We start from the raw sequence: 27700 nt of genomic DNA on the forward strand, positions 1-27700 counted from the left end.
TGTACACCTCAGGAGCACATCGGAGAGTTATAGTCTTCACAATCACATAATCAGTGAGCCTGCATTAGCACTACATTCATCAGCAAAGGTTCACCGTACAGAGGAAACAATAGACCAAGCAGATTCCATTTTCAAAGCACAAGAGATTTTGCAGATGCTGGAAATCCAGAGTAACACATACAAAATACTGGAAGAACTCAGTAGGTCAGGCTTAGATGCTGCCTGACCTACTGAGCTCCTCAAGTATTTTGTGTGTTCATTTTCCCAAGAAAGGGCACTAAGAGAAAATAATATGTTCCTACCAAGACAACAGAACAATGCACATAACCAAAGATCAAATGGCCACAGGGCAGGCCATTACCATCAGTCACTGACTTTACAAAACTTGGTACATTTTATGAGTTTGCAACATCAATATCCAAACTAGCAATGTCACCACAATTAAACAAGGATTCATCCACTTCCAATTCAGTTAGTATTGTGAGTGCACTGCTAAATGGTAATTGTCAATGAGATTATCTCAAGATACCTGACCAATCAATCAGATTATATCAAAGAGCAACCGCTGATTACACTGGACAACAAATATTTTGCTTCCTCAGTACTTTTGGGTGTGTCTTAAATGGATTTTGGGTTGCTAATCATGAAAAGTCACCATGAAATTTCCTTATCATGCACCATTTTTTGAAATCATCTTTATTTGTTCTTTCAATTCTTAATTCAAGTTAGAATATCTGATGCCAAAATTAAGGAAGGCATTGTTGTTGATCAAAATATCAGATCATCAATGACAGGCAACTCGAAGGACTTCTAGTGGGACTGGTGAAAATTGCATGGAAGGCATTCAAGGATGACAATGAAAATTTTCTTGGCAACTGCAGAGCACCAAACTACATGCAGCTGGTTGACAACATGCTTTGAGCATACAAAACCATGAAGTGCAACATATCACTAAAGATTCATTTTCTGCATTCCCATTTAGACTTCTGCCTTGCAAATCTTAGCACTGTCAGTGACGAGCACGGTGAAAGGTTTCACCAGGACATTGCAGTCATGGAGAAATGGTATCAGGGCAACTGGAATCCATCAATGCTGGCTGATTTTTGTTGGACACTTAAGCAAGAAGCCTCAGACACTGAGTACAAGCAAAAAAAAATCAACAAAACATTTTAGCTTAATTGAACTATTGCAAAGGGTCAGCACCATTATGCAATTAAACACATTATATTCAACAAAAATTAGTTTCTTGTTTCTCCAAATTCCTATGTGATACAAGTAGTCTGAAATAATATTTGTATTCAGCTTCAAGCGGTCTGTCATAAACTAAAAAAAATCTCAGGAAGCAACACTTCTGAAAAAAATTGTCCAGTTTTATTTTATGAAGTCATAACCTCACTTACCTTGATCTGGCATTATTATTTCCTAATTCAAATTGATAATTGTGATATATAAGCTTTGTATTTATAAAGATTATAGAACAGAATGAAATCACTGTATATCCTGTCACCAAAAATTACTACATAACCTATCACCAATCTCAGAATTGCTTGCATCCCATTGTTCTTGCTTTTACTTTAGAAAGGCTTAAGGTAATCAGGCACATTCTAGGTAATGAGCTACTACTTTACAGTGATTTAGCTCAAAGGTCGGTTTTCCAGAATATCCTGCTGAAAGTGCAGTAGAAATGCAGCAGAAAAGTTTAAAAACAGACCAGAACTCCAGTACACTATGCCCAATCCAGTCTGTGCATCTCCTTTTCCTTGGGGCTGTTTGTGGACCTTACTTTTCTTAAGGTGAGGAATGTCACTGTGTTCATATGGTGAGGTGAGGAAGAAAAGCCACATGTTCCTTTCCCAGAAGCTGGGATATGTTGAACAATGAGATTTAATCATCAGGGAAATAAAGGCACAGGAGATGTAAAAGTTTCCCACAGCCATCGTTTTAAAAAAAAAGATGCTGAGGACATTTACTGTGTGAGGGATAACGTGATTTGGATGTTAAAGGCTGGCATTTTGTCATATTCAACAAACTGTGTTAGAAATTGCAACCTATTGTATAAAGCATTTTGAAATCACGGATGTTAACAAGGAATCTGTAGAAGAGACACAGTTCTGCTACACCTCTGGATAGGATTTGTCAGCAGGAATAGTGGAATCTGATGTGAAACAGAGCACTTACATCATAAGATATAGAAATCTATATCTTATAAAATGACACAAGTGCCCTTTCCCTATTTTATGGTCACAAGAATTTTAAAGAGTAGAAAAAAAGATAAATGAAGTAATTTCTGAGAGTAAAATTAATCTCAAAATTAGATCATTGAAATTTAGCTCAGATACTTCAAACCTGTAACATCTCTAAGATTAATTTGTCAGAAATTTCAAAATAATCTCAGTACGGTCCAGATGGCTGAAGGGCTTTTTTCTGTGCTGTACTTTTCTGACTCTACTTTGCCAAATCCAAATACTCAAACAGAAAGTGTGTTGAAGAGCCTTTCCACCTCTTGTGTTGTTTTCGAAATGTTTTCAGATATTCCTCCCTGAAACTTGTCAGGCTATTCTTAACATTTTTCAATAAATCTTAAAGTTATCTACAGTAAAGCGGCACATTATATCTCTTTAAGAGTTAGCTATCCTTGATCTGACCTTGCTGAGAGCAGGTGGAAGACTTTTGCACGGTAGAATAAGGGAAACTCTGTGGGTTTTGCATCATGAAAGGATGAAGTAATTACTCCATATACAAATATTACCATGCCAGAATTAGGACTTACCTTTTTGCTTCCATTTCTCCCTTATTTCTTCAGGTGCTCTTAATTCCACAGGCACTCCTGAGCATCAGAGTCAAGTGCTCTTTGAGGTAACAGTGAGGGTCAACACATTGTTAATGTTATGCATCACAGCTGTGACAGGTTCCATCAAATATCTGCAGAAACATTTTTCTGCAGTGTTTACATATCGGAAATTCATTCCAACACTTCTTAATCTGCAGGTTGGTGACAAAAAATATATACCCACGTAATGGCAGATATTCCCACACCAGCATTTCATTACTCCCAAATAAAAAAAATTCCAAAAATCCCAAAGGGCTTGAATTAAAAGCAAATTTGCAATGCTGAGGCTTTAGAGGGTGCGGCCAAACCACATGTGGAGTATTGTGAGTTTTGAGCCCTGTTTCTAAAAAAAGATGTACTGCATCGGCGAGGGTCCAGAGGAGGTTTACCAGAATGATCCCAGGGATGAAATGGTTAATGTACAATAAGTGTTTGATGGCTCCAGGCCTGTATTTGTAGGAGTTCGGAAGAATGGGTTGGGGGGAGGTTGAGTGCATGCTGCTTTCTTGTGGCAGCACTCCATGTAAATATATTCAATGGGGTGACTGCTTAACTGTGATGGAGTAGACTTTTCTATTCCTGGGCATTGATGATTTAATACCAGGCTATGAACCAGTCGGTTAGGATACTCTCTACTGTGCATCTATAGAAGTAGGGTACTTACCTACTAGTTACTCTCAAAGCATGGCATTAAAAATTGTGCTTGATATTTTTAAGGAAGTCATTCAATAATTAGTACCAAACATCTGTCAGAAAATTTAATTGCCCAAGTTCAGATTTCCATTTTAATTGAAGATATTAAAACACTGTTAAAAATGCTGATGTCTTTTTTTTCTCACCAATACTACCTTTCATTCACAAGTGTTTATTTGCAATATAGCTATTTTGGAACAAGATGCTTAAACGATTGCCACGATGTGCTTTATAACCAGTTATCAACAAAGGCAAACAGAAGTGATTTTTTTTTCCGAAGGTGGTATCACCAACAGTGGTGCACCATGGTGATTGTCTTCAATTTGTGCTCAAGTCTCCGGATGTACATTTGCAAGAAAAAGTCTGTGAACCCTTTGCAAGGGTTACCTGGTTTTCTGCATTAATTGCTCATAAAATGTGGTCTGATCTTCATCTGTAACAATAATAGACAAACACAATCTGCCTAAACTGATAACACACAAAACAAATGTACTTTTCACATCCTTACTGAACACATTGTTTAATCATTCACAGTCCAGGTTGGAAAAAGTATGTGAACCCTTGTACTTAATAACTTGTAGAACCTCCTTTAGCAGCAATAACCCCCAACAAACATTTCCTATAGATGCTGATTAGACTTGCACAATGGCAAGGAGGAACTTTTGATCATTCCTCCATACAAAACTATTTCAGTTCATCAATATTTCTGGGATACCTTACATGAACAGCCCTCTTCAGGTCATGTCACAGCATCTCAATTGGATTAAGGTCTGGACTCTGACTTTGCCATTTCAAAATACAGATTTGAAATGACAGCAATGCTTTACTAACCGACAAACTCAATGCCTTCTGTGCAAGACAGTGACTATACTTCATTAGGAGTCTGAAGAGATTTGGTATGTCAACAAATACACTCAAAAACTTCTATAGTTGTACCATGGAGAGCATTCTGACAGGCTGCATCACTGTCTATTATGGGGGGGGGGGGGGTGCTACTGCACAGGACCAAAAGAAGCTGCAGAGGGTTGTAAATTTAGTTGGCTCCATTTTAGTTACTAGCCTACAAAATACCCAGGACATCTTCAAGGAGCAGTGTCTCAGAAAGGCAGCATCCATTATTAAGGACCTCCAGCACCCAGGGCATGCCCTTTTCTCACTGTTACCATCAGGTAGGAGGTACAGAAGCCTGAAGGCACACACTCAGCGATTCAGGAACAGCTTCTTCCCCTCTGCCATCCGATTCCTAAATGGACATTGAACCCTTGAACACCATCTCACTTTCTAAATATATATTATTTGTTTTTGCACAATTTTTAATCTATTCAATATATGTATACTGTAATTTATTTATTTTCTTTCTTCTATATTATGTATTGCATTGAACTGCTGCTGCTAAGTTAACAAATTTCACGACACATGCCAGTGATAGTAAACCTGATTCTGATTCTTCTTAAACGACTCTGTTGTTGATTTATTCTTGTGTTTTGGGTCATTGTCTTGTTGCATCATCCAACATCTATTAAGCTTCCGGTGATGGAGTGCTACCCTGACATTTTCCAGTAGAATGTCTTGATACAATTCTGAATTCATTCTTCCCTCAACGATTTTAAGCTGTCCATGCCCTGAGGTAGCAAAGCAGTCCCAAACCCTAAAGCTCCTTCCACCATGCTTCACAGTTGGGATGAGGATTTGGTGTTGGTGTGCAGCGCCCTTTGTCCTCCAAACTGGCAGTATGCATTTCTGCCAAAAAGTTCAAACTTTTGTCTCATCTGTCCACAGAGCATTGTCCCAGAAGCATGGAGCATCCAGGTGTTTTGCAAACTTGCGACATGCAGCAACGTTTTTTTTGGTGAACAGTGATTTCCTGAATGGTGTCTTTCAATAAGCACCATTCTTGTTCAGTGTTTTTCTTACAGTGGACACATGAACAGAGATTTTAGCAAGTTCTAAAGATTTCTACAAGTCTTTTGTTGTTACCCTTGGGTTCTATTATACCTCCTTCAGCGTTTCACATTGTGTTCTTGGTGTGATCTCTGCAGGAATGCCTGCTCCTACAGAGAGTACCAACTCTTCTAGAGAGAGGTTCATCTATTTGTAGATATTTTCTCTTACTGTGGACTGATGAACACTCAAATCTTTAGAAATGCTTTTGTAGTCTTTTCCAGCTTCATGCACCTCTATGATTCTTCTTCCAAGGGCCTCAGAAAGTTGTTTTGAGTGAGACATGGAGCACATAAACAGATCTTTCTAGAGAAGAGCAGGCTCTGTCAGTAATCTGATTTTGTGTGTCTTTTTTATAGGGCAGGGCATCTCTACAACCCACACCTCCAATCTCATCTCATTGAGTCCAAATAGCTTCTGTAGAAGACATTACCCCAGAGGTTCACATACTTTTTTTGAACCTAGGCTGTAATTGCTTAAATGGTGTACTTAATTTTGATGAGAAGTAATACAATTGTTTGTGCATTATTAGTTTAGGCTGATTGTTTTTGTCTATTAATGTGACTTAGGTGAAGATCAGGCCACATTTTATGAACAATTAATGCAGAAAAGCAGGTAATTGCAATGGGTTCAGAAACTTTTTCTTGCAAATGTATTTGTGCCTTCAGATTCAGGGATCAGAGAGTTATAATGTGGCAGTTAGCATAACTCGTTATAGTGCCAGCGATCATCGATTGGTGTTCAATTCCTGCCGCTGTCTGTAAGTAGTTTGTAGAACCTCCATATGACTATGTGGGCATTCTCCAGGTGCTCTGGTTTCTTCCCACATTCCAAAGCCATACAGTTAGAATTGGTAAGTTCTGGGCATGCTATGTTGATGCTAGGTAGCATGGCAACACCTGAAGACCGCCCCCAGCACAATCCTCAGACTATAACACAAGTGATTCTGGAAATACTGGAAAACCAGAGTAGCACACACAAAATGCTGGAAGAACTCAGCAGGTCAGAGAGCAACTATGAAAAGAAATAAACAGCTGACATTTCAGGCCAAGACTCTTCTCTCTGTTGGTTATTGACATAAACAACACATTTCATTGTATGTTTTGATGTACCATTTGACAAATAAAGCTAATGTTTAAATCTTTAATCTTTAGTTAGAGTTAACACCAAGATATATAATGAACCAAACATCAGGCAAAACTCTTTAATGCTCTTTACTGGGGACTTGGGGGTGACTCACCTTCCTACACACTCTCCTAGTCTGTACTAAAGTGTGGTTAACGTCTGCGAAGCTTTCACCAAACATCAGGATTGCTATTCCACAGCTTTCCTCCTCCCCTCCCCACACTCCTTTAATGCCCCAATTACCATGATGACCTTATATTCTGCTGCATTGGTGGCTTCCTTTAAGATCAATAATCTCCTCACTGAGTAGTTCTTGTCAAGTTGGAAACAGGAAATGTTATGCAAAGATGGAGATTTGTTTTTGACCCCCTCAATTTTATTGGGGCTTTGATCAGAGTGTTTTAGTACTGATGTGTCACGGAAACATGAATCGATGGATAAGAGTCTGGGTGGCCTCCAAATGACAACATGTTCATCGATTTCTCCAACCTGGTAATCTCTCCTCCTCTCCCTTATCCTTTTTTTCCCCATTCCTATCAGGCTCCCCTCTTAATCGTCTCCTCACTAGCTTATTACTTTCCTCTGTTGTCTCTCCTCCTTCCCTTTCTCCCATGGCCTACCATCCTCTCCTATCTTTCCTCCTCCTCCAGCCTTTTACCTTTTCCACCCATTACCTCCCAGCTTCTCACCATTCCCTCTCCCCCACCCACCTACCTACCTTTCCTCTATAGCGGCTTCACACCTATCCCATTCCTGCTTGTACTCCTTCCCCCTACCTCAAATTCTTATTCTGGCTTCTGCCCCTTTCTTTTCCAATATTGATGAAAGGTCGCAGCCAGAAACATTGGCTGTTTGCTCCCCTTCATAAATGTTCCTCCAGCATTTTGTATGGTCTCTTGATTTCCAGCATCTCTGTATAATCCAGCCTCTTGTGTATATTAAGAAATATATTAAGGTGGAAAGATGGGAATAGATTTAATATACATTCAAAGACGTGGGAAACAGGATTTGGAGATGAAATCTATTTATAGGGATAGAGGGATCAAGGGTTTATTTTGAGAGTAATGAAAACAGAATTGAAATAAAAGGGGCACAGTATCTGAGGCAAGGGAACTGAATGAAGTCGTGTAGTCAGCTGTTTAATGAGAATGGAATAAACAGATCAGCAAATGGGCTTCAAAAGTGGAAAGGCAAATGGGGAGAGAGAAGAGGAGGATTACAGTACAAACCAAATGCAATGGAAGATAGCAACAGAAGTCTGGGTGAGAGAACGAAGCAGTATGGGCAACTAACAAGCTGGGTCTCAGTCTTATTGAAGTTCATGAGCCCAGCACCTTCTGTTGCACGCATGTTGATAGAGAAAACAGTGAACAGACATGAGACTGAGGCTTAGCATGGACACAAAATTGATTAGCTACATTCAGCTTCTCCTGTTTTTCCAGTGGATTGTAGTAGAACTGCATTCAGTGGCCACTTTGTTAGGTACAGGAATGGAATCTAGTGTGCTCTTCTGCTACCACAGCCCATCTGCTTCAAGTTTTGACCCGCTGTGCATACAAGAGATGCTCTTCTGCACACCACTGGTCTAAAGCATGGTTATTTGAATTACTTTCACCTTTTTGTTATTTTGAATTTCTTCAACCCATCTGGCCATTCTCCTCTGATCTCTCATTAACAAGGCATTTTTGTCCACAGAATTGCTGCTCACTGGATGTTTTTTTGGGGGATTTTTTTGCACCATTTTCTGGAAACGCTAGAGAGCGTTGTGCATGAAATCCCAGGAGATCAGCAGTTTCTGAGATACTCAAACCACCCCGTCTGGCACCAACAATCATTCCATAGTCAAAGTCACTTAGATCACATTTCTTCTCCAATCTGATGTTTGGTCTGAACAACAAATGAATCTCTTGACCACAGCTGCATGCTTTTATGTACTGAGTTGCTGCCACAATTGGCTGATGAGATATTTGCTTTAACAAGCCATTGTACCGGTGTACCTAATAGAGTGGCCAATGAGTGTAGACTTTTTAAGATGTATTGATAGTGTATATTGTCTCTTTGAACAGCTGTGATGTAATCCATGATCAGTAGATAGACTGGACCTGTCTTTATTGTAAAGAGAAATCTTACTGCAACGAAAAACTGAATACATCATTACCAGTGAAAACTGAAACTTAAATACAGTTTTGTGCAGAGACTTAACACAACAGCAAAACTATCTGCAAGATGTATCAGTGGGCATTTACAGAAAGAAATTCAATCACATTATGATAAAGGACATGGTTGACATTTTAGTGAAAGTGCAATTGTTTTACAGAATATATACTCAGGTTCAATTGTCCCTGGATTCACATCTCATTTCTGAAACTTCTATCAAGCTGAAATGAAAGAAAAAACCTCAAACTCAGGATTAACTAATCAACTACTGATTATCTGTAAATTGTCACAGGTTTTGAAAGGTGAAGCACTATCTTTAGGATCCTTAATAGATTACCGGAAATGTACTTTTGTTTGCTAAAGCTGCAATGAAGTAAGATTATCATCTATGGCATAATAATAGATGGCATGAAGTTCAAATAAGATACACATTTTCTATGCAACTATGCAAATTAGTAACATTGTAATGATTAATTCATGCATCTAATAACATATTTATATGATATTTATATTATATTCATGAACAAGGATATTTTTAAAGTAATACAGCAAACTACTGTGAAAGTGGCCTTCAGCGTTAAGATATAGTGTCTTTGCTAAATTATTAACATTAACCAACTTTAGTTATGGAGAAAAAATTGGTAAATAAGCTTTGCAATTTAATCAAAAATGCTGAACGTTTTCAGCAAAATGTGTCATGACATGTTTTTCGAAATATTGCTGGTCACAATCTGGGGCGAACTGCTCACTGCACATGGGACACACCTTCCAGTGGCTGTCAACATGCTCTTCAAACTTGCTCTGATCATAACTCGGGGGAAACACCAGGTCACAAAGTGGACACTTCTTGTGAAGGACAATGCTACAAAGATTAAAAAAATATATATCCGATTAAAGAATTACTTCGTAACTATTTCATTTATGAGTTAAAAAGTTACACAGAGAATGGATTTCAGTGAATGCTAAAAAAACACTTGCCTTGAATTAAAGCAGAAGTGAGCGCCTTGCTCACGTAGAATGAAACTCGGAGTATCAGAAGTGTCGAGTGGTGAAACATTGTCATCATCGTCCTGTCAAAAGAAACAAAGTTTCATATCATACATATGAAAATATGAGGGGCCACTGAGCACATCTCCACAACAGTACTGTGCAGGTAAGCAGCATTTGTCATCAGGGACCTCCACAACCCGGGTCATGCACTCTTCTCGCTACTGCCATCAGGAAGAAGGTACAGGAGACTTGGGACTGACACCACCAGGTTCAGGAACAGTTATCACACCTCAACCATCAGGCTCCTGAACCAGTGGGGATAACTTCACTCAACTTTATTTGCCCCATCACTGAACTGTTCCCACAAACAGCGGACTCACTTTCAAGGACTCTTCACCTCATGTCCACAATATTTATTGCTTATTTATTATTTTTTCCCCTTTGTATTTGCAGTTTGTTGTCTTTTGCACATTGGTTGTTTGTCCGTCCTATTGGATGCGGTCTTTCATTCATTCTAGGATTTACCAAGTATGCCCGCAAGGAAAACTAATCTGAAGGTTGCATATGGTGACATATATGCACTTTGATAATAAATTTACTTTGAATAGCTATAGTATTACTAATATGGAAGTGCATGCATGGCAGGGGAACTGTCATGAGCAAAACTATAGTATTTTGTCAGTGCAAAGCAAATCTCTCTATAGTACAAAAATACTGCACTCCAAAGCAGAAATGCCAAGTAATATTTTGTGTTCATATCTAGAAATTATGGTGTTCTATCATAACAAATGACAAATTATTAACTATACAGCAGATTATTGACTCACTTTCAAGGATTCTAATCTCATGTTCTTAATATTATTTATTATTGATTTTTTAAATATTCAGTTTGTCTTCTTTTGTACTATGGTTGTCTTTGTTAATGTGTAGTTTATCATCCATTCTATTGTATTTTTTTTTATCTACTGTGAATGCCCGCAAGAAAATGAAACTCAGGGTAGTATATTGTAACATATATAAACTTCGATAATAAATTTACTTTGAACTTTGAGATTCTGATTATGGATTTAGGTTCATTTGAATACAGACTCAAAATCTATGATAGCAACTCAGATATAATTGCATATAGTTATTTCAAAGACTGAAATCATTTTTCAGCAGCTATGTCAACTATGTCTATACCTAAATAAATATGAAGATCCGAATTACACTTAGACAAAATCTTCTCATAATATTTAATGGCAAGAACATTAAGAAAAACCCTCAGTCATCAACATGCTTGCAACTTGCAATGTGCCCAGTATATAAACTAAACCATAAACAAATAGAACAGTATACATGGAGAAAATATACTGCATATTACATACATCAACCAGTGAACAACTGAAAAAAATAGTACTAAATTTGAAAAGCTTGGTGGTAGAAATTCATTCTGGTTATTATGAGCTAAACACACGATTACAGTAGCATATGCATCTTGTACTCCAGTTCAGAAATTCAGTTTCAATTACCTCAACTGTACTGCTGTATCTGATCAACAAGTGTTTCCAGGTTGCTGGCATGACAACCATAGTGATTAACATATATTTCTACCATTCTTATATCGAAGAGACAGGTTTAGAAACATTGTTATGTCAGAATTCAATGTTTGAGCACAGATGGAAAGATTTCCACCATAAACGTGTAATTTCCAAGTCTCCAAAATTATTTAATTTCTATTTTACCTCCATAATGATCCTAATCCAGCAGTAGTCATAATGCATCCTGGTGGTCCATTCACAGTACACCTCTCTCTATCTGTCTATCTCAGCAGATTTGCAGCCCGGTATATTTTTTGTGAAGTATTACTTATTCTTTTGTTTAATAGATACCCAGACTGACAAGATTACTAATACCACTAATTTGTGACCCAGGGCATTATTAGTGCCAGCCATATAATCTCTTGTCCGGTGATGCTGAGTAAGGTGTTACATGTAGTAAATACTAATGCAGCTGTTTGCAAAATACTAGCAACAAAGCACCAACTAAACTTGTAGAACCTCAGATTAATCTATATTTTGATATTCTGATAAGGATATTAATCATGAAGTCATCTGGTTGAGACTCACAGGTGTGAACTGGTGTTCTACAACTCCAAGAAACAACATAAAGTGATTTTTACATAAATCACACAACATATAAATTTTAACTTCAACTAAGTATGGTAATACTTAGTTCCACATGAACCTTCATCTTTCACACTCGTGCTCTTGTGGATTAATTTAGTTTTTCTTTAAGTGCATTTACAGTATTCATCTCAGCTGCTCCATGCACAGAATCAGGTTTAATTATCGCTGGCATGTGTCATGAAATTTGTCATTTTGCAGCAGTTCAGTGCAATACATTTTAATAAAAAACTATAAATTACAATATACAAAAAAATTAAATTAAATAAGTAGTGTAAAAAAGTGGAAAAAAAGCAGTGAGGCAGTATTCAAGGGTTCATTGGCAGTTCAGAAATCTGATGGCAGAGGGGAAGTAGCAGTCATCATATTTGTTATTTAGCAGTAGCAGTACATTGTATTACATAGTCACAAAAAACTATAAATTATAAGTATATATAAAAAAATTAAATAAGTAATATGAAAAGGGGGGGGGGAAGACACTAATGTGTTCATTATCCATCAACAAATGTGATGGTGGAGGGGAAGGAGCTGTTCCTGAAACACTGAGCGTGTGTCTTCTTGCTTCTGGCCCTCCTCCCTGATGTTAGCAATGAGAAGAGGATAGGGCCTGGGTGATGGGGTGCTCTTAATGATGGATACTACCTTTTGAAGGTGTCCTGAATGCTGGTAAAGCAAGTGCGCATATGATGGAGTTGGCAGAGATTATAACTTACTGCAGGTTTTTCTGATCCTGATCCTATGTTCCCTGTCTTTGAGTATTTGACATTTCTATCATGGGAAAGATATTCTGAGCACCTTCCCTCCCTCTGCCTTGTATAATTTTATAAACGTCTATCAGGTCTTCCCTTAGCCTCCATCACTCCAGAGAAAAGGATGCAAATTTGTCCACTCCCCTAGCTTAGATACTTTGATCCAGGCAGCATTCTGGTATATCTCTTCTGATGGCCTCCATTAGTCAGGTCAACCATGTGTGTTGCGTCCCAGCTGTCTATGTAATATACAAGGCAGGGCAGTATGATATGGGGAGCAAGCTGGTTGCCATGTACAGTCTCTATCTCTCTCTCCACACAGCTGATGCATCCAAAGGAACTGCACAGACAGATACTCTTTGGCACCAGTGACATCACAGAGCTACCAGTTAGCACTGAACTCAACATAGGGACTCCAGCTCCAGAATTTTCCTCGGGGTTTAACTCTCGAAGCCTTCTCTGAGTGGATATAGTCGCCAGGCAGCAGAAATTTAAGAGTGATTTTCTTTCTCCTAGATGAGCTGCTAACCACAGCTGACGAGCCCCATATGCCTGAAGCAACTTGCTTTAAGGAGCCAGTAACCCACCTTTGCCCCCTCTTCTGTCAGTAGAAAGAGTTCCGCTGGGCTTCATAGCTAAGCTACACATGAAGGGCAGGAGCTGGACTTGGCTGTCAGAGGCTATTTGAGATACACGCCACTGGGAGCATTTAATAAGTAGCTTATCCCAACCACCACCTCCCTGGCTCTAACAACCCAAGCAACTAAATCTCTTATTCACCCTTTTAAAGCATCATAATCCTTCCTGTAATGGGGTGACAAGAACTGAAGACAATACTCCAAGTGCGGCTAATCAAAGGTCTAAATTGTTGCAACATGCCTCCCTTACTCATATACTACATGATGAAGAGCAAAGGATCTGCGTGTTTTATTACTAAATGACCAATTGCTCCAACATGTTCCAATTGCACAACCCTGTTTTCAAAAGAGCAGACTTGTGTGAAACATGCATTAACGATCACTGTTTAAATTTTGGTGAGTGATTGAAATGAAATTACCAAAGAAATTACTATTAAAAAAATTACTGAACGGATCCTGACCCGGATCTGGGCCGTACCCTCCAAATATCCGGACCTGCATCTCGGTTTTTTTGTACTACCTTACTTTCCATTTTTCTAATTTTTCTATTTATGATTTATAATTTAAATTTTTAATATTTACTATCGATTTGTAATCCAGGGAGCGGGAAGCGCAGAATCAAATATCGCTATGATGACTGTACGTTCTAGTATCAATTGTTTGACGACAATAAAGTATAAAGATGAAGTCAACCATATTTACAACACTTTTTAAAGTAAAATAATTGACCTCAGAACTAATCCAAAATCACCAGAAAGTCTGCAGATGCTGGAAATCCAAAGCAACATACACAAAATGCTGGAGGAACTTAAGCATGTCAGGCAGCATCTATGGAAATTAATAAACAGTCAAAGTTTTGGGCTGAGACCCTTGTTCAGGGTTGTAAAGGAAGGGGGGAGAATGCCAAAAAAAAATGTGACGGAAGGGGACGGAGGCCAGCTGGAAGATGATAGGTGAAGCCAGGTGGGTGGAAAAGGTAAGGGCTGGAAAGGAAGGAATCTGATAGGAGAGGGGACTGGACCATAGGAGAAAAGGAAGAAGCTCTTCCACTTTCTCTCAACAGAGAAAAAAAAATGGAACATGAAATTTACTGGGACTGGAAAACATGGGTTAGTGATTAGATAGGGTCTCCAATTTGTACTTGACTCATGTCATTCTACATACCCACAATAGAGAGGATTCTAACATGCTGTATTACTGCTTGGTATGAAAACCGCAGTGTCAGACAGGAAGGCTCGAAAACAGGTAGTCAAAACTGCCCAATGCTTTACTGGCACCAGCCTACCTGCCAACAAGGGCATATATATGGAAAGATGCCAGAAAAAGGCCAGTAAAGTCATGAAGGATCCGACACAACCTGTTCACGGACAGTCTGTCTCACTCTCATCCGAGAGGAGGCTATGTAGCATCCATTCCAGGACCACCAGACTAAAAAACAATCATCTTCCAAAGCAGTAAAGCTGATCAACACCTCCACCCACTAACCTCACCACTATATTATTATTTCCCATTAGTCATCTTATGTTGAACCTAGCGCCACTTTATGGACATAAAATGAATACACACACACAAACTCTTATGCATTTTAATTTATTATGTTTTCTATTATTGTGTTCTTTATCTTTTGTGCATTTTTTGTGCTGCATCAGATCCAGAGTAACAATCATTCTTGTTCTCCTTATACTCATGTACAAGAAATTACATTAAACAATCTTGAATCCTCATTTGTTAAAAGATACAGCCAGTGACATTAAACCCGATTCTGTAACAGGGGCTTCTGGTCCAAGAAGCCGCTGCCTCCCAATTACACCCATGTGCCTAACTAACCTACTAACTTGTAGGCCTTTAGACTATGGGAGGAAACTGGAGCACCTAGAGGAAACCTAGGCAATCACAAGGGGAACGTACAAACTCCTCATAGACAGCAGTGGAACTGAAGCTAGTGTTACTCTTACCACTACACTTGCGAGTGTTCCATTTCAGTTCAGATCACACTGATCCAAAATAAATTTTTATAAATACTTTAAAAAATTGCTCTCTAATCATTCATTAGCTTTCAAAGAATATGGAAAGTATAAGAATTCTTGTTAGCTAATTTACTGCCAAGTATCTTTTTCCTCGGTTATACTATAATACACCATAATGTACAAAAGACTGCCAGTTTACCTGGTGCTTTTGAGGACCTTGCCAAGGATGATACCAACCAAGATACAACAAATGATCCAGGGAGCGTAGCAGACTAGTAATCATTAATACTAACGACAGGTATATTCCTACACCCTTGATTAGTATTAACAGTTTGAATTTTGATTTTATATTTCAATTATGCAAAGAATATCAAAGATATTCACAGAGATCCAGCCCCACTTCCTGCAAATGCTCACTTCCAAAGGACGTAAATAATTTATAAAACAATAAAGTAAATTTAATCTCATCTGAGTACAACTGAAGTGACTGCCATTTGGAGAGGTGAAAACACATTTGTTCAATCTGGATTCTCGATTCAGTCCTTATGTGTATCCAAATAATCTTTGAAATATTTAAATAAAGTTAGGCATTAATCCATGAATCATAAAGCAAAAAAAAAACAGATTCATCAAATATCCACTGACATTCTAACGATCTTCTTTAAAATTTAAGTAGCCCCTTAAGAATCTCAGCCTTACCATTATGGTAACGATTACATGTGGGGCAAAAGGTGCAGATTTAAATCCCATTCCACAAATCTGTGCTCAGAGTTTATGTTAAAGATTAGGGGAGCGCAGAAAGAACTGCCTTTTGGGTGAGGCATTAAATTGAGCGCAGCTCTATGCTTTAAATCTTATGGGATGACATGAAGGTGATCCCCTGGCATCTCTTCCAATACTAATTACTCCCCCAAACTTTAAGTTCACAGATGCATGTTCTTTATTTTACTGCTGTTTATAGGGCACTGTAATCAAAATGGCATCATGTTTCATAAATTACAAGAGTTTAAATCACAGAAGTATTTATAAAGCTTTGAAATTTGCATCACCTGGCCTTTCCTAACGATGACTGTGAACAAGCTAATTAAGGTCTGAGACCTTGGTAAATATTATCTGAGAGCTCAAATCTCTTGGGGTGCCCAAACGTTTGGCATGGTGCTCCTTTCCTTTTCTCGCCCCCACTCTAAAATTGTACAAAACAAAAATAATACACTAATCTTGCTTAAAATGTTGAAAAGAATGTTTCATCTTTAACTTTATGATGTTCGGAGATCAGTTCATCTTCTACTCACTTAACTATTCACAGTAACAGAAATTTTGACCGGGGTGCCCAAACTTTTGCATGCCACTGTAAATCAATACATAAAAGCCAGTTTCCTCTTGAGGATACGTTTAGGATATCCTGTTACACACCACTATGCAACGCCATGTAATCAGTCACATTACTCATGATTTGACTGATCCAAAAGTAGAAAAAAAAATCTTCCCATTTAAAACAGAATTTTGAAAGTGACCATCTCTATGTCGTAGCCAGACAACTTGTAGTGATACATACACAAAATAAAAAAATAACATTTAAATGGTTTTATTCAGAATAAAATGACAGAATTAATGAAAATTAAAAAACAAGTTTTAATACAACATTATTTTGGATATGGGAGTATGGGAGAGATAAAAAATAATTTAACTGGCTACTTTCTTACTTTCTCTGAAAACTGAACATGTGATGAAGAGTTTTTTTTTCCCCAAAGAGTAAGATCTTTTCTCTCTGGCACTTTGGGCAGCAGACTATTGCACTGCCCCGATCAATAACAGTAAAGTGTCAAAATCAGCAGCATACAAGTATATAATTATCCAAACGATGTCTTTCTTCCACTTTAATAGTTGAAGGAGTCATGCTATGAACAAGATACTAAATGTTTTTGGATAGTAAGATTCCATACCATAATGTTAAGATAACTGAGTTAACTCCAATGCCATTATTTGTCTCCTACCCAACGTCTCTAAAATTCTGCTGTTTTATCAAGAGACTATTGGGCACAAATTGGTTCTCATGCTTCTTGCATTAAGACTGACTAACTTCATAAACTGTAAAGTGATTTCAAATGCCCTTAATGTTGTGATTGGAATAGTATGTAGATTAGCTTTATTTGTCACATGTACATTAAAATATACAGTGAAATATGACATGTGACAAATTAAATCAGCCAAGAATATGCTGGGAAACTTACAACTGTCGCTGCACTTCTGGCAACAACTCACTAACCCTAACCACACGTCTTTGGAATGTAGGAGGAAACTGAGCACCCAGAGGAAACCCACATGGTCACGGGCTGAATGTGCAAACTCCTTACAGGCAGGGCGGGAAGTGAACCCTCACTGTTGATCGCTGGCTAGCACTGTAAAGTGATAGCATAATATACGTTAGTTTTAATATTTTTATACTATTTAGTGCCACAATTCCTTAGTCACTCATTTTTGCAATTAAAGAATAAAGTTTTTAAAAAGAGAAGGCTTTACTTAATGAGGTGATAGGAATAGGACCAAATGATTGTATAATCTGGCACACTGGACGCTTCACTGATCCACACAAAAAGAATGATGCAGCCAGAGGACCATATTAGTGAATAGGGAAAACAACATTCCACACAGAAAAAACCCTTTAGAAAACATGAAAGCTGTCAATTTTAATTCTGCAAAATCTGTCAATCATTATCTCCACAAGAAAAAACACTGTTCGGCTTTGCACTATGCTTGCCAGCGGTCAGTTCTGAGTGATCTGTATATCCATGTAATGTTAGCCAAGCGTGTCACACATGTCACAGTGCAGTCAGATGTATCAGCTAAATTGCCCAGTTGGGCTGCTCCTCTCATCGGTTCTGTCAGCAGCGCTCTCATTTCTTGAGCACTAACAGTGCATAAATAGCTGCAGCAGACACTGATGAGGATCACAATGCTGATGGACAGCGAGGTCGGCCTCAAAGCACCCATCAACAGTCAATGAGATACTGCATCACTGGAGGATGTGTCCAAATCAGCTTGCAATTTGAGTAAACATCTGCCGAAAAACTCGTGTATGGATCACATGGACCAATCAGCAGAGGTGAACTGAACAAATAAATTAGTGACAATTAGAAAATACTTAAACATTGTAGGTGAATTTATACTGTATGCTCATGGAACCTTTTGTGACATTATTGTTTGCAAAGTGATGACAGTCTGCAAACACGTTTATTATTCATTTTTTAAAATCACTTAGGATTTAATAGATCCCAGAAATGAATTTGCTTATTGGCAATTATATTTTAAACAACACTACCCACCTCCTTTGCTCATGCAATACCCCATATCCATCCCACCCTACACCCCTTGGCATAATTTTGCACAACTGGTTGAATTCAATGCTGCAGTAAAATTGTTTTAAATTATAATACAGCTTAAATATTTTGCCTTAGATATTTTTAATGTAAATGCGTATGATGCTGTCTACGTATTTACATTTTAGCATCTGGAAGTAGATCACTGTACAAGTGCAACCATGCATATGGAGATCTCCCTCCTGGGCAAGGGAATTAGTGCCTCAGCATCAGAACGGAGTGCTAACTGAACGAAAAACATAACAAGGTTTGCTGGTGCAGGCTTCTGTCTACTCTTGAAATTCTTGAAAATTAATTAAATTTTATTGGATCAAGACAAGATGGTTATCCTGAAAGGAGATGTTCAAATAGCAATATCAGAAGAAAACATTTCACCAGATTCATTCACAGATTCTCCTGCCTTCTCTTGTAAGCCAAACTATTAGTTAAATGATTACTGCAAAACTACAAAAATGAAAGTGAAATGTGGAAATGCAAATTCTGGGCACCTTCAAACTAAAATTACAATGGAAATTAAATAACACTCCAAATCAAACAACAGCAATGAATATTTAAAATTGGAGGTTTCATATTCACTCTATAATAAGGAAAACTGAGCATTTTGCTTGAAAGCAGCACAGCAGTTCTAAAATATCTCAACTAAATTCCGTGATCAGCTTTTACAGAATACTTCAAATAAAAATCTCAGTCAGCTGTTCATTCAGTACCACGTTCAACAATACTGGCAACATGATGCAGGTTGCAGTCGGTCCAGTTTTAAGTGCAAGTCAAGCATACTTGCATTATAAATTACCAGAATGGTTGAGGCGTATGGCAGAAAGGTAGAACTGATTCTGGTCATCACACATACAGGATTTGATATCACATTGCTGATGGGATAGCATTTGGGTGAGGAGGCAGAGGACCACAATGGAGATCACTATTAAGCCATTTTAGAAATTCTATGAAATGACAAAATAGCATACAATTACTAATTACGAAGTATACTTAGATTAGACAAGGAAGGACTGTATTTGGAGATGGCCTGGTCAACCATATTGAGAAAGGTTAATGCACTTCGATGACTAGCTCAACTGGCAACATTCTGATTTTGATTAGGCTATATATTGCTGAAGTACGAGTGAAAATTTATTAGGGCAGTACAGAGAAGGAATTGCAGGAAATATAGATACTAGTTTGTTCATTTGAATTTGTAAGTTATGCACTTAGAATTTTCAATGATAAATTTTCATGATTACTTGATTTTTTTAATCCACTACAATAAGAGCTTGCAGATCAGAATTTTCAGGAGTTTTGCTGTTCATGCATCAACTGATCATCCACAAAAGACTTTTCATTGCAAAGCACCCTTCACAAGCACTGAAAATTTCAAAGTATGTTAAGTACTTATTGAATTGCAATCACCATTAATAAACTGTGATGAAGCTGCTAAGAGCTTACAAACAGTAATATGATTAATACCATGTTTTACTTTAAAATAATTCTGGGTAAAGGAAAAGTATAGGGGAAGAACTCTGCTTGCCCCTTCTTTAAAATAGTGTCATGGGATTTTTCAATTTCCAAGGGAAATTTGTCCACATGCAGAGCTCCGCATACAATACAAATTCTCCCAGCACTACATTAGTGTGACATTGTTCTTTAATCTCTAATGCAGAATTTGAAATGACAACATTTGACTTAGCGGCAAGACTGCTACCACAAAGCCACCATTACAGCTGCCTTCAGAAAATAAACACTGAAAAGCTTCCTGACATTGGGATAATTTAAGACTGGCCTGTAGCAACAGAAGTGTAATTTCTACTCTACTGTGTTCTGCCTCATTTATCAAGAAAAGTATACCTCAAGTAGCAATGAGATGCTTCCTGTTAAAACCTGTAGTTAAACCCAGTCATTTCCAAAATAAGCAGCCAGTTGTTTCTGATTTCAAGCAGTTAACAGTTTTCTTAAGCAACAAGATGCTGCTATTCCAGATAAAAGGTCAAATCCCAATATCATTCAACAATTCATAAGCGAGTACACACACCTTCATGTTTTCATTCAAGCAGTACATGAGACTAAAGAACAATTCTGAGATTGTGATTTATAGGATTTTTGAAAATGATTGACAAAGAAGGGAAAGGCAATTTTTTCACGATTAAGGGTACCTGGGACAAGAAAGCACCACCTTAGAATTCAGACAACACTGCAATAAATATGACTATTTAATAAAGTCAGGTATTGCTGCTTATGTCAGTTACAGGACTGTCATTATTATAATTGATAGGGATCATAGACATGGGCAGAACAGAAAAAGTGCTGAAGCCACAAAAAGGTGACATGATTAAAAATATAATGAAAATGAAATTTGGCAAATTTGGTCTAAAAAGAGAAATTACAGACCACATACTTTTTATATCTATTCATTTCAAGAATCTATTTATCTATATATTTTGGAAATTCTAAAAAGGACCTGAAAACTGAATTAATGTTGCCAGAGAGTCAGCCCAGAGAATGAGCCAAATGCTCATTATTAGTAGTGGAGTACTTATGAAAAACAGGAAATTCATGCAAAACTCTGAACGCCTGAGATTTTATTAAAGACATGTTTTTTTAAAAACACTATTATTTCCTCTCTCAGAAAAAGCTATCTAATAGGCAAAACACACCAATATATTACAGCCATTAAACAGGAGCTTGCAATATTTCCCTTGACAGTTCTGACTTATTCTCTTAGCAATCTAAAGCAGCCAATAACAAATATGTAATCAAAAGTGACTTGCATAAAAATAGCCATCAATGGGCAATATGTTGGAATATGTAACATGCTCTTTACAATAAGGAAGGTATGTATTCAGTGTGAACGATTTAGATTCAGATGGAAAGACAAAGAACAGTAGATGCTGGAAATCTGAAAAAAACCCAAGTTAAAACAGGGAATACTCAGTTTATATCTCACGTAATTTAATTTTCCATCAGAATCTCTCGGATCAATAGTGTATCTATAAAATTGCCATATGAGATATGATTTCATACCATAATCTCCGTGAGCTCTTGTGCTTTCATCCTCAATCTGATTTTTTTTAACCTCTGCTATTGATTACTTATTCTAAAGTACTTTTTATTTTCTGACCTAGACAAGATCACCATTTCAGTCACTGTTCTTTCCCAGCTCTGTATTATGAAAATAGTTCTACAGATACGGGGACCATCAAGTGGGTCAGAGCTCACTTTGAGTATCACAGCCTCGAAAACAGCTCATTATTGCATTGTATAATTGTCCAACATTTAACTTTCTGCAGACATAAATATACACATGAAAATGAACTGGCATGGTGGAGAGTGCAGGGAAGAGAAATGTAATAGTGAATCAAAGACTAGCAATGGTATGAAACTGTAGTTTTGCATACTTAAAACTACATTCATAAATTTACTCGACTTTGTAATGTTTATATAGATGATATGAAATAGCAGCAAATTTACGGGTATGCCAATTTAATTACACAAAAGAAGGAACTGTTACATCAATGTAAAAGATCTGTTCGGAATATAAGAAAATGTAAACACAGTTACTGCAGCAATATTAGTTTCAATTTAGCTGAAATAAAGCTCCAAGATTCCTGACTTAATTCAATTACTCTTGTAGTATGTTTATGTGAAGAATCTACTGAATCATACATAAGTGACTAAAATTACTCTAGCTTTTGAAAGATTATCATCTGACAAAAGTATAGTGAAAATGGCCTATGAAGCAAAAAAACAACATAACCTCTCATTTCTAAAACATTAAGCTAGTTTCATGTTCTTTATAGGACTTGCAATTTTGTAAAACCTCTGACCCAAAGACAATCTGCTCATTGGAACACATTAGAATCCCTCTGTCTCATTACAAAAGCTGAGCCATGTCAGCAAATGAGCACAAGACACAAGCGATCTTCCTCATGGGTCTGCAGAAGGGCAAAGAGGATCAAAGGCACTTAGATCAGAGTGAATACAGTGCTAATTAAACTGCAGCAGATGACGAAAAGAACTTGTCACATGTAGTACTTGCACTAAGGATGGTCATATTAGAAATGCAGAATGAGCACCATCATAGGTAACATCGCCGAGTGCAAATTTCTATCCTTTCAATGTGCTGGGAAACTTGTGACAGTTTCTCTAATTATATGCAATAACAGGCAGAAAAAGGACAAAAGTCAGGAAGGTGAAAATCATTCTCCTTTCCTCAGATGCTGAGCCCTAGATTTGAAATAGTTTCTGTCTGTACACTGCTCAGCTTCAACAAAGGTTAATAGCAATTAAATGCAGCAAACTAGACCAAATGAGAAACAGGTCATGATACTGCTGTACTCATTGTGAACAAAATTCCAAACAATCGAGCTCTGCTATTTGAAATTCACAGAGCACAAAAAATTGCCACCAGGAAATAAATTTGCATTTTTCTTTTTATCCAGACCCTCTAATACTAATCTTAGTTACTATGCACCAATGACATAAAAATCAAATTAAAATAAATTATGGCAAATGTTTAATTGCAAACTGTAACTGGAGATGTTGGCTTTCACTCATCCACATTAATAAGACAATAAGATATAGGAGCAGAACTAGGCCATTCAGCCTATTGAGTCTGGTCTGCCACTTGAACATAGCTGATCCATTTCCCTCTCAACCCCATTCTGCTGTTTTCTCCCTGTAACCTTTCACATCCTGACTTGTCAAGAATCTATCAACCTCTGCCTTAAATACACCTAATCATCTGGCCTCCACAGCTGACTGTGGCAATTAATTCCACAGATTCAACACCATCTGGCTAAAGATATTCCTCATCTCCATTCTAAATGGACATCCCTCTATTCTGAGGCTCTGTCCTCTGCTCCTAAACTCTCTCACAAAGGAAACATCCTCATCACATCCACTCTATCTAGGCCTTTCAACATTTGATAGGTTTCATTCTTCTAAATACCAGCGAGTATAGGCCCAGGGCTATCAAACACTCCTCATATGACAAGCATTTCATTCCTGGAATTATTTTCGTGAACTTCCTTTGAACTCTCTCCAATGCTAGCACATCCTTTCTTAGATAAGAGGCCCAAAACTGCTCAAAATACTCCAAGTGAGCCTCAACATCAAATCTTTGTTTTTTATATTCTAATTAATATTGTGCTCAGCTCTTCTACTACTACGGTTATGGGTTGCCTCATTATAGAAAGGATGCAGAAGCTTTATAGAGGGTGCAGAAGAGATTTACCAAGATGCTGCCTGGATTACAGAGCACGTCTTATGAGAAAAGTTTGAGTGGCTTTTCACCTTGGAGCGAAAGAGAACAAGAGGTGATGATAGAGGCTCACAAGATGATAAGGAGGAATAGTGGAGGAAAGGGAATTATAGATGCAAGAGAGAGCAGTTGACCCAAATTGATTGGAAAAGAAGACTAGCAGGTATGACGACAGAACAACAATGGCTGGAATTCCTGGAAGCAGCTTGAAAGCCACAGGACATAGACATCTCAAAGAGGAAGAAGGATTCTAAAGGAAAGACGACACAACCATGACTAAGAAGTCAACACCAACATAAAAGCCAAAGAGAGGCCATATAATAGAGCAAAAAAAAATCAGTGGGAAGTAGAGGATTGGGAAACTTTCAGAGGCCAACAGAAGGCAAATAAAAATTCATTAAGGTAAAGAAGGAATATGAAAGTAAGCTAGCCAAAAATATTAACAAGAATAACAAAAGCTTCTTTTACATAAAGTATAAAAGAGAGATGAGACTGGATATCAGATCACTTACTACCTCTCCAATCGATGTTAGAGAGGTAGTAATGGGGAATAATGAAATGGTAAACAAACTGAATAGTATTTTGCATCAGTCTTTACTGTGGAAGACACCAGCAGTATGGTGGAAGTTCCATGTGTCAGGGAACATGAAGCATGTGAAGTTACCAAACTAGAGAGAAGTTTTGGGAAACCAAAAGGTCTGAAGGTAGATAAGTCACTTGGACCAGATGGTGTATATCCCAGGGTTCTGAAAGAGGTGGCTGAAGAGATTGTGAAGGCATTAGTAGTGATCTTTCAAGAATCACTAGATTCTGGAATGGTTCCGGATAACTAGAAAATTGCAAATGTCACTCCACTCTTCAAGAAGGGAGATAGGCAGAGCAAAGGAAACAAGTCCGTTTGATCTCAATAGTTGGGAAGATGTTGGAGTCAATTCTCAAGGATGAAGTCACAGGGTACTTGGAGGCACATGATAAAATAGGCCAGCATGCTTTCTTCAAGTGAAAATCTTGCCTGACAAATCTGTTGGAAAAGTAAGCCTTTTCTGGTTCGATGCTGATGATTAGTGGTGTTCCAGAAGGGTCTGTTTGGACAGATTTTTTTTACGTTATATGTCAATGACTTGGATGATGGAATTAAGTGCTTTATTGCAAAGTTTTCAGATGATATGAAGATAGGTGGATGAGCAGCTAGTTTTGCAGAATTACAGAGACTACAGAAGAACTGAGACAGATTAGGAGAATGGGCAAAGAAATGAGAGATGGAATATAGCGCCAGGAAGTGTGTCGTCAAGCACTTTGGTAGAAGAATTAAAAGTGTACACTATTTTCTAAATGGAAAGAAAATACAAAAAACTGAGGTGCAAAAGGCCTTGGGAGTTCCTGTGCAGGATTCCCTAAAGGTTAATTTGCAGGTTGAGTCCTTGGTGAGAAAGGCAAATGAGATGTTAGCATTCATTTCAGGAGAACTAGAATATAGAAGCAAGGAGGCAATGTTGAGGCTTTATAAAAGCACTGGGGAGGTCTCACTTAGGATACTGTGAGCAGTTTTCGTCCCCCTTATCTATGAAAGAAAGTGGTGAAAAGAGAGAGGGTTCAAAGGAGGTTCATGAAAATGATTCCAGAATTGAATGACTTGTCATATGAAGAGCATCTGATGGCTTTGAGCTTGTATTCACCAGAATTCAGAAGAATGAGAGGTGACCTCATTGAAACCTATCAAATGGAGAAAGGCTTGAATAGAGTGGATGTGGAGAGGATATTTCCTGTGATGGGAAGAGTCTAAGACAGGCAGACAGTCTCAGAATGGAGGAGCATCCATTTAGAACAGAGATGAGGAATTTCTTTAGCCAAAGAATGGTAAATCTGTGGAATTCTTTGCCACAGGCAGCTGTGGAAGCCAAGTACTTATGTATATTTTAAGACAGAGGTTGATCATTCTTGATTGGTCAGGGCATGAAGGGATATGGGGAGAAGGCAGGAGATTGGAGCTAAGAGGAAAATTGCTTCAGCCATGATGAAATGGTGGAGCAGACTCGATAGGCCAAGTGGCCCAATTCTGCTCCTATATTGTATGGTCTTATAGATCAAGCGGACAGACAGATTTTTCCCAGGGTGGTAATGGCTAATATGACAGGAAATAACTTTAAGGTGATTGACAGAAAGTATGCAGGCATGGGGTGGGGGTGGGGAGAGGAGAAATTGTTAGAGGTACTTTTTAAAAGTATAAAAACACAGAGTAGAATGCAATGCCAGGGGTGTTAGTAGAGGCAGTTGCATTAGGGACATTTAAGAGACTCTTAGATAGGCACAAGAATGGTAGAAATATAGAGGACTATGTGGGAGGCAATGCAAATATTAAACTTGATTTTTCCAACTTCATGACTTCCAGCATCAAGAGGTCACAAAATTCTGGTGTCCTTGTCTTAATTTGCACAAATCTTCCCTTCTCGGACAATCCCTTAGGATTGAGGATAACTTGTCACCTCTGCGATTTTGTGGGTTCTTAGCTGACTAATTGATGCCAATGTAGGCAACACAAGTGCTTTCCACAAAATGGCAGGAGCTGCCTGCCAGGTTGGGGAGATGACTGGATTGAGATGGGACAGTCTTTCTGCCTGTTATGCAGGGCTACAGAGTGCTACGAGTGCTTATACTTAACCTTCTCAAAATCAATGCTCCTTCACCAATTTCACAGGACATGGCCAGGAATTTGCAAGGAAGCTTAGAGTACATCCTTAAATCATTTCCTCGGCTTGCTTTTTGGTGGGGTGGGTGGGCGGGGGGTGGTGCATAATGTTTCCATGAAAGAGCTTAGCCTGTCTGCTTTAGGAATCTTGAATCAGGCATGAGAGCAACAGCGACTCCTCAATGCAGCTACTAGAAACAATCAGAGCCTTAATGCTGTCAATGTTGGCCTTGGCAACACACAGACAATGCAAGAACAACTCAGTAGGTCAGGCAGGGCAGCATTTATAGATGTTTTGGGACGAGACCCTTCACCAGGACATTAAAGAATGTGGCCTCAGATAGGATAAGACAGTTGCCTCTTCTCCTTCCAGTGAATTTGGAACATTCTACATAGACAGTGTATTTTTGTGCCTGCAGTAGATAGTCCAAGTATCAGAGCATAGGGAAATGCAGCGATAAATCATCATGACATCATAAATTTTGTGCTTGGTCTGAGATTTTCAAGTACCCTTTTTCATGCTTTCCAGGGTCTTGCCATGAACCTTTCTTGCTGGAGCGCAGAGCTGTGCAGCAGGACCAAGCTAACTTGTAGACATCACAAAAAGCCCAAACTCCTCTATGCTTCAGAGAACGAATCATCTATGGCTTGGAGCTCAGTCTGCATGCATACAAGCAGGTATGTCCAAAACCCAGGGGTTAACTTCTAAACCTCTCCAATTCTCTCTCCTATTTCCACTCAATCTTGAAAACCTACCTTTCTGAGAAAGGTAAACACGAGGAATTCTGCAGACGCTGGAAATTCAAGCAATACGTATCAAATTTGCTGGTGAGCGCAGCAGGCCAGGCAGCATCTCTAGGAAGAGGTACAGTCGACGTTTTGGGCTGAGACCCTTCGTCAGGACTAACTGAAGGAAGAGCTAGTAAGAGATTTGAAAGTGGGAGGAGGAGGGGGAGATCCAAAATGATAGGCGAAGACAGGAGGGGGAGCCAAGAGCTGGACAGGTGATTGGCAAAAGGGATATGAGAGGATCATGGGACAGGAGGCCCAGGGAGAAGGAAAAGGGGGAGGGTGGGGGGAACCCAGAGGATGGGCAAGGGGTATAGTCAGAGGGACAGAGGGAGAAAGAGG

General features: G+C 38.3%; 1 protein-coding gene across 2 annotated transcripts in view; it reads right to left on the bottom strand.

The window, feature by feature from the left end:
- Positions 1–8610: 8610 nt before the first annotated feature.
- Positions 8611–27700, bottom strand: part of tax1bp1b (Tax1 (human T-cell leukemia virus type I) binding protein 1b) — a 121096-nt gene continuing 102006 nt past the window's right edge. The window contains exons 16-17 of one of the 2 annotated variants that reach the window (XM_063069540.1): positions 9725–9816; positions 8611–9608 (exon numbers count right to left, since the gene is read on the bottom strand). In XM_063069540.1, coding sequence (XP_062925610.1) covers positions 9410–9608; positions 9725–9816 — 291 coding nt within the window. In that variant the 3' untranslated portion in view covers positions 8611–9409. The remainder of the gene's footprint in view (positions 9609–9724; positions 9817–27700) is intronic. The other variant, XM_063069539.1, reaches the window with a different exon arrangement.

This window comes from Mobula hypostoma, chromosome 17 (assembly GCF_963921235.1).
Source record: "Mobula hypostoma chromosome 17, sMobHyp1.1, whole genome shotgun sequence".
NCBI lineage: Eukaryota > Metazoa > Chordata > Chondrichthyes > Myliobatiformes > Myliobatidae > Mobula > Mobula hypostoma.